The sequence below is a fragment of the Oncorhynchus gorbuscha genome, linkage group LG24 (assembly GCF_021184085.1).
Source record: "Oncorhynchus gorbuscha isolate QuinsamMale2020 ecotype Even-year linkage group LG24, OgorEven_v1.0, whole genome shotgun sequence".
In the NCBI taxonomy this organism is placed as follows: domain Eukaryota; kingdom Metazoa; phylum Chordata; class Actinopteri; order Salmoniformes; family Salmonidae; genus Oncorhynchus; species Oncorhynchus gorbuscha.
In genome coordinates, this window is record NC_060196.1 from 18,512,821 (window position 1) to 18,526,103 (window position 13,283).

The following is a 13,283-nucleotide window of genomic DNA, read 5'->3' on the forward strand; positions in this document are numbered from 1 at the left end:
ATCTTAACTAGTTTCCCAATTACTGCTGTTGAAAAACATCCCAACAGCATGATGCTGCCACCACCATGCTTCACTGTAGGGATGGTGCCAGGTTTCCTCCAGATGTGACGCTTGACATTCAGGCCAAAGAGTTAAATCTTGGTTCCAGAATAATGTTCTTTCTCATGGCCTGAGAGTCTTTAGGTGCCTTTTGGCCAAATCCAAGCGGAAATTCATGTGCCTTTTACTGAGGAGTGGCTTCCGTCTGGCCAATCTACCATAAAAGCCTGATTGGTGGAGTGTTGTAGAGATGGTTGTCCTTCTGGAAGTGTCATCCATCTCCACAGAGGAACTCTGGAGCTCTGTCAGAGTGACCATCAGGTTCTTGGTCACCTCCCTGACCAAGTCCCTTCTTCCTTGATAACGCAGTTTGGCCTCGCGGTCAGCTTTAGGAAGCGTCTTGGTGGTTCCAAACTTCTTCCATTTAACAATGATGGAGGTCACTGTGTTCTTGGGGATCTTCAATACTGCAGAAATGTTTTGGTACCCTTTTCCTGATCTGTGCCTCGACACAATCCTGTCTTGACGCTCTACGGACAATTAATTTGACCTCGTAGCTTGCTTTTGCGCTGACATGCACTGTCAACTGTGGGACCTTATATAGACAGGTGTGTGCCTTTCCAAATCATGTCCAATCAATTGAATTTGCCACAGGTGGACTCCAGTCAAGTTCCAGTAAAATCTCAAGGATGATCAATGGAAACAGGATGCATCTGAGCTCAATTTCAAGTCTCATAGCAAAGGGTCTGAATACTTGTAAAAATAAGGTATCTGTTTTTTATTTTTAATACATTTGCAAAAATGTCCCCAAAACAGTTTTTGCTTTGTCATTATGTGTAGATTGCTGAGGAGTGTTTTATTTTATCCATTTTAGAATAAGGTTGTAATGTAGCAAAATGTGGAAAAAGTTAAGGGGTCTGAATACTTTACGGAGGCAAAGCCTAAGGTCCAAACTGGTTAGATAAAGGACTTTGAGTCTAATAGGAAAACTCAATACACTAGTGCAAATTGGGGAAGAACATATGATGAATTCTGTGTACAAATACAACCATATTAACCCACTTTCCCCAGGGGTGTGTGTTGGGCCATTACCTTTTTTTGACTGTGTCCAGTGCAATTGGATGTCATAATTATTATTAAATGGTTATTTTCTGGTTGTAATTTGTTTAAATGGATGTAAATATGTCGTATAACGTCTTGGTGTCCCCCAGGGGTATGTATTGGCCCCTACCGGTTTTTGACGGCGTCAAGCTGTTCCTGCAGTGAGGCCTTGTGCTGCTCAACCACATCTTTGAGGGGTACAGTGGGGTGCTCGGCATGCTCGCCGCTCGTACAGTCCTGGCACATGGCGGTCTCACACGGTGGACAGTAGAACTCCATCACCTAGGCAAGAGCAAAGCAAGAGTTCAAAGGTCAAGGTACGGTATGAGAATCCATTTTCTCCTTACCCTTTCCCTCCCTCTGACATGATTGCAAATGCATACTGTGCAGGTGTGCAAAAGCACTCCCCAAATATTCCCAGAATATATGAGGGCACAAAATACTGTAGATATTTACTAACCCTATTATTTATTTCCTCTTAACTATATTCAAAAAAACACCACACAAGTAATCTAAAATCCTTTCTTCCCCAAAACATCACACCCTGTTGTAAACCTCTGTATCAAGCATTGAAGCAAGTCATTATCCTCACTTAGGAGTTCAGTGCCAGTGTGGTAGTGCCCCCATGCCAGTAGCCCATAAAAATAAACCTGTTGCTATGGTGACGAGAGAGAGAGAGAGAGAGAGAGAGAGAGAGAGAGAGAGAGAGAGAGAGAGAGAGAGAGAGAGAGAGAGAGAGAGAGAGAGAGAGAGATGAATGTCACGGAATTTCCTGGTGGGATTCCTTGATCATCACTGTAATTTCAAGGTGACCTATCGGTAGAATAATTTACTAGGAGGATAACGTTAGATGGACATTGATGGATGGAAATGATTATCTGTGTGTGTGAGAGAGAGAGAGTCTGTCTGTTGTTATATCCTACATTTCCTACGTGGTTGGGACAGGAGAGCGGTTGTCCCGTGGCCACAGAGCTGATGGTCTCCAACACGGCGTTCTCCTGGCTGCAGCTGTCGCTGGGGGGCCGCTGCAGCACATCCATCAGGTTGGTGATGAAGAAGTTGCTCTGCAGCGCCGCCACGCCTTTCTCCGGCAGGATGGACGTCTGGCGGCACACGGGGCACGACAGCGTCAGGCTGTGGGCCGGGATGTAGTTCTGCAGGCACCTGGAGAGGAGAGAGGCGGGTAGAAGGACGGAGTTAAATGTCAGATGTGGATATACTTAGTGTTTCTAGACTATTTCTATACCACCACAGCCCTAATACCTGTCATGACAGAAAACACAGGCTACACGCCTGCATCCCAAATGGCCTCAGGTCAAAAGTAGTTGCCTATATAGGGAAGAGGTTGATATTTGGGATGCAACAACAGACATATGTATCATACATCTATGTTATTATGACTCTCGTCTAGTATATTCTGCTTGAATCAGGAAACAACATTTTTTTTTACAGGATCAACTCCTAAAATGTTGTAGTAGCAGTCTACAGGGTTATTTCCACCATACACCAACAGCACATTGTATGAAGGGTTGGGATTCAGAGTCACACACTGCCTAGCCCTAGATAGCATCCTGCAATACATTTTAAAAAAGCATCCTGCAAAACATTTAGGTACCTGATTTATGGGAGAAGAACAAAAGCCCAGAAAAGGGTCCCACAAAATATATATATAAAAAACAACTTTAAATGGCCTATTGAATTGCTAGTTTGATTTAATTCTATCTAGTCATATACAATTTTCACAGAGACGCTGATTCACTGTTTAATCACTGATTTATTAAGTTGTCCGATGGTCATCAAAGTCAACACAGAATTAAAAATGGAAGAAGAACCTAACATGTCAATCAAGTTCAAGTTTTCTGCCCCTCAAAAACTATTTGAATATGTTATTGTCCAGCGCGCACACACACACACACACACACACACACACACACACACACACACACACACACACACACACACACACACACACACACACACACACACACACACACACACACACACACACACACACACACACACACACACACACACACACACACACACACACACGTTGCCTGCACCATACTGACTCCAAAATGAACAGAGAGACTAGACAGAGAGGGACTAGAGAGGGACAGAGTGGGGAAAAAGAGGATGGGAGAGAAGACAGACAGAAGAAGGGTAGTTGAGAGACAGAAGACAGAGAGAAGTCTAGTCCCTCTCTGTCTACAATCAGAGACAAAGACAGAAGGAGAAAGAGACAACGATAGGGAGAGAAAACAAGCAAAAGATAGAGAACGAGCAAAAGAGAGCGAGAGCATCTTGGTACAACAGCATCATCAAATCTAATTGAGTAATGTCACGCTCTAGATGCTATACAGAACAATGATACAGGCAGAGACAGGCACTGAGCTCTCCCTTCTTCTCTCAGGGACAAAGGCAGCTAGTCTAGGAGGGTGACATGGACAGACCAAATGTAATCACAGAAAAGACAGCCATTTTGTGAAGCTACAGTATTTAGTTTCTATATTCAGCTAAGTTCCCTATCCATGACAAAAGGAGAGACACTTTATATATATTTGGTTAGGTCATCTTTAATCCAAGGATGTGTGATGAGCAAGCATCACTTTCTATCACCCTTAATTGGCAGAATATTCACACGTTTGCTAACCGATAAATCACACTCTCAAAGACAATCAGGCTCACGCACTCTCCCAAACTGAACAAAAATGAGACAGGCAGCGTGCACACACACGCACGCACGCACACACACACACACACACACACACACACACACACACACACACACACACACACACACACACACACACACACACACACACACACACACACACACACACACACACACACACACACACACACACACACACACACACACACACACACACACACACACACACACACACACACACACACACACACACACACACACACACACACACACACACACACACACACACACACACACACACACACACACACACACACACACACACACCTCACCTCTCACAGAAAGTATGGAGGCAGGGCAGCACTTTGGGGTTGTCGTAGCGGTCCAGGCATATGCTGCAGATCAGGAACTGCTTGTCGATCTGTCGCACCACAGGGCTGGGGATGCTACTGGAGCCTTCACTGGCCATCCTAATACTCTGTCATAAAGTTCCCTGTTCCTCTCACCCTGGACCCTACAGAAAGACAGAGAGAGGAGGGTTAGAGGGGTTCACACACATACGCACAGATGCCCATGTTAAAACTTCGACACAGAGGGTTTTGGAGGTATGCGCACACACATACAGAAGTGTCAATTTTTTTTGCAATTCCAATCAGTACGCATATGCACACACACACACACACACACACACACACACACACACACACACACACACACACACACACACACACACACACACACACACACACACACACACACACACACACACACACACACACACACACACACACACACACACACACACACACACACACACACACAAAGGTAAAAGGAGGAGACACACGTCAGCTGCTTGCTTTCTTCCATCCTGCCCCTCACCGAGACAGGAAATGCCAAACACACAAATCACAGTTCTGTCACAGCAAAAGCAAAACATCTCAACATAGTCCACATATCAGTATGTATAAATAAATAATATTTCCCACAATATGGCCTATAAAGATCAGGACGTAACCATTTTTTTTATTTGATCTTTTATTTAACTAGGCAAGTCAGTTAAGTACACATTTTCAATGACAGCCTAGGAACAGTGGGTTAACTGCCTGTTCAAGGGCATAACGACACATTTGTACCTTGTCAGCTCGGGGATTTGAACTTGCAACCTTCCGGTTACTAGTCCACTAGGCTACCCTGCCTCCCTATCACACACAATGGCATTATAATATTGTACTGCTTAGTAGTAGTCATTAACAAGTCTATTAAATAAAATCACCCTCAAAGAACATGGAATAAGACCTAAGAAGTTAACTGCTCACTCAATGACTTACATAAAACAAAAGCATACAGATTGACAACTACGACCATCCAAAAGAAATGAGCCTTTTAGCATTTTGGCTAAATCACCCATTTCAAATGAGACACAGACGCTGTGGCTTTGGTTGCTTGGGGAACAGATCTGAACCCCAGGAACTGGTCCCAGACCCGTTTGTGCCACCTTGCCACATTGCCATACCAAAAGCACCAACAGATTTGGGACCAGGCAAACATGACCCATGGCTGGTAGGGGGGAAAAGACAGGTAGGAGGTCAATCTCAGGCAATGGCACCAGCTGAATAGCAACAGTAGAGCCAACTGGGGACCAAGCAATTCTGGCTACGGATACTAGCCACAGAAGAGTAGAACGTCCCCGAAAAATAAGGAGAGAAAGAAAAAAAAGATCCACTGTGGTTTCGGGGCCTTGGCCCTTGTCAGTACCCCTCAAATGCCATCTGGCATCCCTACCCAGGATCAATAACTCAATTTGGGGCTTGGATGATCTCAAAATATATTTTTTTGCTATGGCTTCAGTGCTATGCTAGGTGGATGTTTCCAGAAAAAGCACTGAGTTATGAATATTTGATAACAAAGTGAAAGCAAAGCAGCGCATATACAGTAGAAGCTTAGTGATGCCACTGAGGACAGAGTTGAGTGCTGATTGTACTGAGTACTGTACTGTGCTCTACTCACTGTACAATGCTATCCAATCTTGTGAAACGTGTCTATGATAGGTTAGAATTTGGTCCAGTCCGGTCCCATCAACATCAAGGCCAGGGTGGTCTCAGTGTGAGCAAAACATGTGTGTCAACTAGCTAGCTGTCTCAGGTTGTATTTAGGACAGGCAAAGAAACAGGACGCCTCTGCCGCTTGTAGAAAAAGGCCCTGAGGGAGACTCTCCCTCCCTCGCTGATATCTTGTACAGTATGTGCCAGAAAATAGCTTTACAGGAAAAAAAGAAAACCGTTGTCATGGCTACCGGGATGGAGAAGAGGTCAGCCCCTTCACTTGGTTTAACCCTTTCCATATAGTTTGCTTAAATCTTAAATGCTGACTACTCAACAGTACACAGCAGAAGTCAAGTCCTTCATAGTGTCTGTCGCAACCTTAGCTAAGCTACAATATTTACATAACTTTGGTTGTGCGGCCCTTGAAGCTTCGTGGGTTTTAGCCAAGCGGTGGATTGAGATTTTTTTTAAAGCTAGATTTATCTGGAAAGCTTTGGTATTACGTCATTACACAGTCCTTTTCACTTCCTTGGTCAACTATGGGTTCACTCTCCACACGTGGGGACTCGGGACCTTAAAGAGGATGACAATATGGTTCATAGTCTATTGAGATAACCCCGAAGATTTATGACACCTTAACACTCAAACAAAGAAAGAGATTCGCCCACTCGTAATCAAATGCTTCCAACAATTGAATGGGGTAAACCTAATAACCAATGTTTCGGCAACGCAGCGCCTCCTTCAGGGTTACATAATGAATGCTTGAACCAGGTTATGTAGGAATATTTTTGGGGTGTGCGTCAGCTTTTTTAATCATAATACTCAATATCTCAAGGGAATCTAAAAAAAAACACAGTATTGTTGATAAAAAAATGTACATTGAAAAATCAACCGGTACATGCAAGCACAAACCCAGCACAACGAAAGCCTTCAATCAAATAGAAGATTTGATGAAACACAATCCGGCTCCTTCCCTGATTTATCAATTCCATTAAACATCCCTGCATATCTAGGTGGATTTGCAGTGCATGAAAGATGATTATGAAACTGTTCCACAAATCCTTCTTTCAGACACAGACACAGCACAGACACAACAAGACTCAGACACAACACAACAGACACAACGAAGACAACACCAAACACAGACAGAACACATACACAACTCCTGTCATCTCACAAAGGGAGGTCTCGCCGTTACATAATCTTTATGTAAGACAACGTGAAATGCAACTAAATAAATGGATTAATCCATCAATATGCTTCTAGCAGAGTGTCATAGGCAACAGACGACTGATGACAGATGACAAAAGGTAGATTTCTGTTAAAGATGTCAAATTATCTTGACCAATCAGAGAATCCGAGTGCAACTTACATGAGAAAACATAGATAGATATCTGTAGAAATCAGCATTAACAATGACCCTATTTGAAAATGCCCAATACTAATCAATCAAATCAATACACAAAACCATAAATCCATTACTCCAGCATATACAGTGCATCGCCCAAAAGTGATGACATTGCTAAGACACTATATAAATCACTCTAAAATCCCTATCCCAAACACTCAGTCACAGCAATCAACAGGCGTCACCACTACGCCGATATAGTAAGGGACACTGTCACCCACCCAGAGCTACCCGTGCCAACACAAGACCGTGCCATCTACCCACCGCGTTCTGTAGGAGCCCTACCATCGCTGAGTCATCCTTGGCTTAAAACACAGCGCATGCTTGTGCCCTCTAAAGACACTCCTGTCCAGGGAGCAGAGAAATTATGAGCTGCTTAAAGAGCTGCTAAGCTTGAAAAGAGATGACGACACATATCAAGAGCAGAGAGTTAGAGTGAGAGAGGAGGATTAATTGTGAGAGCCAACAGTGTAGACCTATGTCTGGACTCGTAGCCAATCAATCTCTTACATCTCTTTCCCTCTCCCTCGCTCCCTCCCTCACTTTCCTCCCTCCCTCTTACTGTCACTTTTCCTTTTTCCCATCACCCTCTTTCTGTCTCCCTCTCTCTCCCCTCTGTTTTCCACTCACCCTATATATCCCTCCCTCTCCCCATCCCTCCCTTCCTCCCGCTCTCTCAAGTTAATGCTGGATCACTGCAGAAGAGCTGGCAAAGGATCCTGGGAAAGGGACGCAGCAGCATCAGCAAGCAGCAGGGAGCGGATTGGCTGGCCTCTTGAAGAGTGACCAATGAGACAGGGAAAAGCCGGCGTGGGTCAGCTCAGCAACCAATGAGGCAGAAGCTAACAGGATCAAAGGGAGCAGCAGTGTGCATGTGTGTGTATACCCATATTGCTGACTCACTGCACAGGCTGAGAGAGAGAGAGAGACAGGGAGATGGAGATAAAGGTAGGGAAAAAGAAAGGGGGACGCAGGGATGAATGAACATTGATTAGGGCATGGGGAAGCCAGGGAGATATTAAAGAAGAGAAAAAGATATAGAAGGATAGAGAGAGACTACAGAGAGTGAACAAGACTAGAGCAGTGTTCCCCCAAACTCGGTCCAGGTGCACTTTAGTTTTTTTTTGCACCAGACGGCCGATTCAAATAACCAACTAATTATTAAGCTTTGAATCAGCTGTGTAATGCCAGGGCAAAAACCAAAACTTGCACCCCTTGGGTGCAAGAAGGCAGCCTCAATAGCACATGCATGCATGCACACACACACACAAATAAATAAACACTCAGACAGACAGTGACTCGTAGACACACCCGGACATACACACACACGCGCAAATGTCAACTCTAAACAACGACAGCGGGGAATTGAGGTAACAGCAACTCGTTAGGTAGTACTAGCATTAGAAATGACAAGGCAATTCATCTGATCACAAACTAACTAAGATATGGCAAAGCTGCTGGCTTCTGTCTAGATAACAGCCGATAACATTTGACAGTTTAGAATGACAAAATATTCTGAGGGCATCCAGAAACATGACAGTATGCAAATGTGGCAAAAATAACGTAGTCTTCATTCTCAATTCAAGCCTTCTGCGTAGACTTGGGGCTGCATCCCAAATGGCATCCTATTCTCTATTATAGTCCCTAAGGCCCCTGTTCAAAAGGAGTGCACTGTATAGAGAATAGGATGCCATTGGGGACACAACTGGGTCGTGACACCACCCTCTCTGCTCTTGCGTAATGAAACGGCAGGTTTCATCTCACTCGCCTCATTGAGCAGGTCCTTAAGTACTGTGATTCAAAAGGGAAGTGGAATTCCACTAGCCTGGCCCTTGTCATACTAAGGAGTGGCATGATGGAACAAACAGACTGGTACTCAGGCTAGAATTTCCCTCTCATCTGTAGTTCAGATAGCAAACCGAGACACAGGAGGAAAGGGTGTAGATCGGGATTGAAGCCTGGTCTCCAGTGAGGAGGCATGCACTAGCCATGAGTGTTATCCACTTGACCACAGCTCTGGACAGCACTGCATGATTACCAGGATGCTTGGGAGGCTAGTAGACATCTAGACAAATTAGAATCAGGTCATGTGGGCCTATGTGTGGATGGATGGACAGAGAGACTTGAAAGGCCTTTATAGAAGTGAATTGCGTGAACTGCACCAATAAGGGCACAATTGCACAAGCATATATCCAATTCATTGCATGCAACATTTTAAGTCGAGATCCAGCACAACAAGAAAGTCTCTTTTCCAAGGAGTGCAGACAGAAGACTGAACAAGTGTTTTGTCCAATACCATTATGCTGCTACACATTCTTATACCTTAATGCCTCCAAAAAACAGAGCATACGCAAAGCCAAAACAGGGTTGAAGAGAAAACAATCCACTTAACAAGACTGTATTCAACGAAAGGATTCTCCTCTTTTATTGGGTCTGAATCAGAACTCACTCGACCAAACTTGACCCATAGCCACAGGCTCATAGTGTAGCATGCTGATGGCGAGTGTTCCAATCCAGTGCTTTACACACAAAAGCTCAGTCCCAAATGGTAACCTACTCCCTATATAGTGCAGGGCACTACTTTTGACCAGGGCCCATAGGGGTGTCATTTGGGACGCACACATTATCTGGCTTTCAAAGTAGTTCTTGCTGCTAATACTATACAACTCAGAAGAGTCATAAACACATTAGTAACCGTGCCAAAATGCGCATGTGGAATGCCAAGAACGTGCACTGCAAAATAATGATGTTTTTCTGCAAGGATTTTTAGGATAGCTTGATATTGGCAATTCCATGGTAACGGAATTGTGTTGAGTCTCTGGTCTTACATTTTAAGTGAAAAAATCTAACAAAAACATTGATTGCAAAGTTTAACAAACCATACAACTCTGCACAAGGGCGACTTTTAACAATTTACACTGAACATTTACACTCCTCTTAGGCATGTTGACGCGGGGGGTCACAAGGAGAGAATTAGTCTCTTCCTCATTGACTCTCCTGCGTTTCCCGTGGTGCTAGGCCTTCCCTGGTTAACTTGTCATAACCCCACTGTTTCTTGGCCACAGAGGGCTCTCACGGGGTGGTCGCGAGAGTGCTCGAGGAGGTGTTTAGGGGTTTCCGTTGGTGCTACTACGGTGGAAAGTCCAGACCAGGTCTCCACCGTGCACATTCCCCCTGAATATGCCGATTTGGCTTTTGCCTTCTCTAAAAAGAAGGCGACTCAATTACCACCCCATCGACAGGGTGATTGTGCGATAGATCTCCTGGTAGACGCTGCAATTCCCAGGAGTCACGTGTATCCCCTGTCACAGGCGTAGATGGAGGCTATGGAATCCCTGCGTCAGGGGAACATTCGGTCATCCACTTCACCCGCCTCCTCGAGTTCCTTATTTGTGAAAAAGAAGGAAGGAGGTCTGCGCCCGTGTATTGACAATCAGGGTATGAACCAGATCACTGTGAGGTATAGTTACCCGCTACCACTCATAGCCACAGTGATTGAGTCAATGCACGGGGAACGCTTCATCGCCAAACTAGATCTCAGGTGCGCTTACAACTTGGTGCGTATCCGGGAGGGAGACGAGTGCAAGAGGGAGACGAGTACCTCGGCTCCCGTGCTGGCCCATCCGGATCCCTCTTTGGCGTTCATAGTGGAGGTGGACGCGTCCGAGGCTGGGATAGGAGCTGTACTCTCTCGGCGCTCGGGTACACCACCGAAGCTCCGCCTCTGTGCCTTCTTAGAGAAGAAGCTCAGCGGAGCGAAACTATGATGTGGGGGACCGGGAGCTGTTGGCTGTCGTCAAGGCTTTGAAGGCATGGAGACATTAGCTTGAGGGGGCTAAACACCCTTTTCACATCTGGACTGACCACCGCAATCTGGAGTACATCCAGGGAGCGAGGAGATTGAACACTCGCCAGGCAAGGTGGGCCATGTTTTTTACCCATTTTGTGTTTACCCTTTCCTACAGACCAGGCTCCCAGAACGTGAAGGCAGACGCATTGTCCCAGAGGAGCGGCCCATGGATCCCACTCCCATACTCCCCGCCTCCTGCCTGGTGGCGTCGGTAGTATGGGAGCTTTACGCGGACATTGAGCAGGCGTTAAATGCAGACCCCGCTCCCGTCCAGTGTCCCGCTGGGCGTCTGTACGTCCCGTCTGCTGTTCGTGACCGGTTAATCTATTGGGCCCACACGTCACCCTACATTTACATTTACATTTAAGTAATTTAGCAGACGCTCTTATCCAGAGCGACTTACAAATTGGTGCATTCACCTTATGCCATCCAGTGAAACAGTCACTTTACAATAGTGCATCTAAATCTTAAAGGGGGGGGGTGAGAAGGATTACTTATCCTATCCTAGGTATTCCTTAAAGAGGTGGGGTTTCAGGTGTCTCCGGAAGGTGGTGATTGACTCCGCTGTCCTGGCGTCGTGAGGGAGTTTGTTCCACCATTGGGGGGCCAGAGCAGCGAACAGTTTAGACTGGGCTGAGCGGGAACTGTACTTCCTCAGTGGTAGGGAGGCGAGCAGGCCAGAGGTGGATGAACGCAGTGCCCTCTGGTCATCCTGGGATCGGTTGGACAGTGCGCTGTTTGAGCGGGAGGTACTGGTGGCCTACCTTGGCTAAGGTTTATGTTTCCTCCTGCTCGGGGCGCACCCAGTGTAAGGCTCCTATACACCTGCCCAGAGGGAAGCTACACTCCTTAACCATTCCACAACAGCCTTGGTCGCACCTGTCGGTGGATTTTCTAACCGATCTCAACCTCTCACAGGGTAACACCGATATCCTGGTCGTTGTGGATCGGTTCTCGAAGTCCTGTTGTCTCCTCCCTCTGCCCGGTTTCCCTACAGCCCTACAGACTGCGGAGGCCTTGTTTACACACGTCTTCCGGCACTACGGGGTGCCTGAGAATATCGTGTCTGATCGAGGTCCCCAATTCACGTCTAGGGTCTGGAAGGTGTTCATGGAACGTCTGGGGGACTGGATCAGCCTTACTTCAGGGTTTCACCCGAGAGTAATGGGCAGGTGGAGAGAGTAAACCAGGATGTGGGCAGGTTTCTGCATTCCTATTGCCAGGGGGGAGCGGCCGGGGAAGTGGGCGGCGTTTGTGCCCTGGGCCGAGATGGCACAGAACTCGCTTCGCCACTACTCCAGGTTTACCTTTACTTGTTACTTCTGTGAACATTCATTATCCTTGTTATGCAGGTGAATGAGGACCCAAAAGCGACTTGGCGAAAACAGAGTCTTTAATCCAGTAACGGAAATATGCAATACTCCTAGACAAATCGGAGCGGTAAATAAAGCATAAAAAACAATTCCACTCGTAATGACGAGAACAGACTGGAGACTCGATCATAAACTGTAGGTTGCCTCGGGAAGGCACTTGACCGTAGCAGACTCAGACACCTGCTCACCACGCAGCATCTGAGGGAAACACGACACGACAGGGCGATACAAAGACACAGCACGGTGAACAATATACAAGGATCCGACAGGACAGAAACGGAAAACAAGGGGAGAAATAGGGACTCTAATCAGGGGAAAAGATAGGGAACAGGTGTGGAAAGATTAAATGATTGATTAGGGGAATAGGAACAGCTGGGAGCAGGAACGGAACAATAGAGAGAAGAGAGAGAGGAAGGGAGAGAGAAAAAAGGGAACGAACCTAAAAAGACCAGCAGGGGGAAAACGAACAGAAGGAAAAGCAAAATGACAAGACAATATAAGACAAAACATGACAATCCTCCCTTCTCATGAGGGAAAGAAAATATCTTAAAGATATGTGGGTTTTTGGTGACAGAATTGAGGCACAAAGCAATGTTTCTTAAATGTACAGAAGGCTGTATCCAACAAAATATAAGAAAAGTGTTGATATTAGTTGCCAAGGGTTTTTTTACCTCAAAATTGTGTTTTGATGTATTTCTAATACCTTTTAAGACTTTTTCTGGTAGAGATTTTCTAAGACTCCCTTTCCATCTGTTTGACCAGAAATCAAAAGCATTTGCTTATTCCTAAAAAAATA

At 45.7% G+C, this 13,283-nt stretch overlaps 1 protein-coding gene across 9 annotated transcripts in view; it reads right to left on the reverse strand.

Annotated features, from left to right (window-relative positions):
- trim2a (tripartite motif containing 2a) overlaps window positions 1-13,283 on the reverse strand; it is a 73,366-nt gene that overhangs the window by 23,525 nt on the left and 36,558 nt on the right. For 6 of the 9 annotated variants that reach the window (XM_046325536.1, XM_046325537.1, XM_046325534.1 and 3 more), the window contains 3 exons: window positions 4,147-4,328; window positions 2,064-2,304; window positions 1,271-1,422 (listed from right to left, as the gene is read on the reverse strand). In XM_046325536.1, the coding sequence (XP_046181492.1) occupies window positions 1,271-1,422; window positions 2,064-2,304; window positions 4,147-4,283 (530 nt within the window). In that variant the 5' untranslated portion in view covers window positions 4,284-4,328. Of the gene's footprint in view, window positions 1-1,270; window positions 1,423-2,063; window positions 2,305-4,146; window positions 4,329-7,485; window positions 7,504-7,528; window positions 7,738-13,283 lie in introns of those variants that run through there. The other 3 variants (XM_046325541.1, XM_046325535.1, XM_046325539.1) reach the window with 3 other exon arrangements.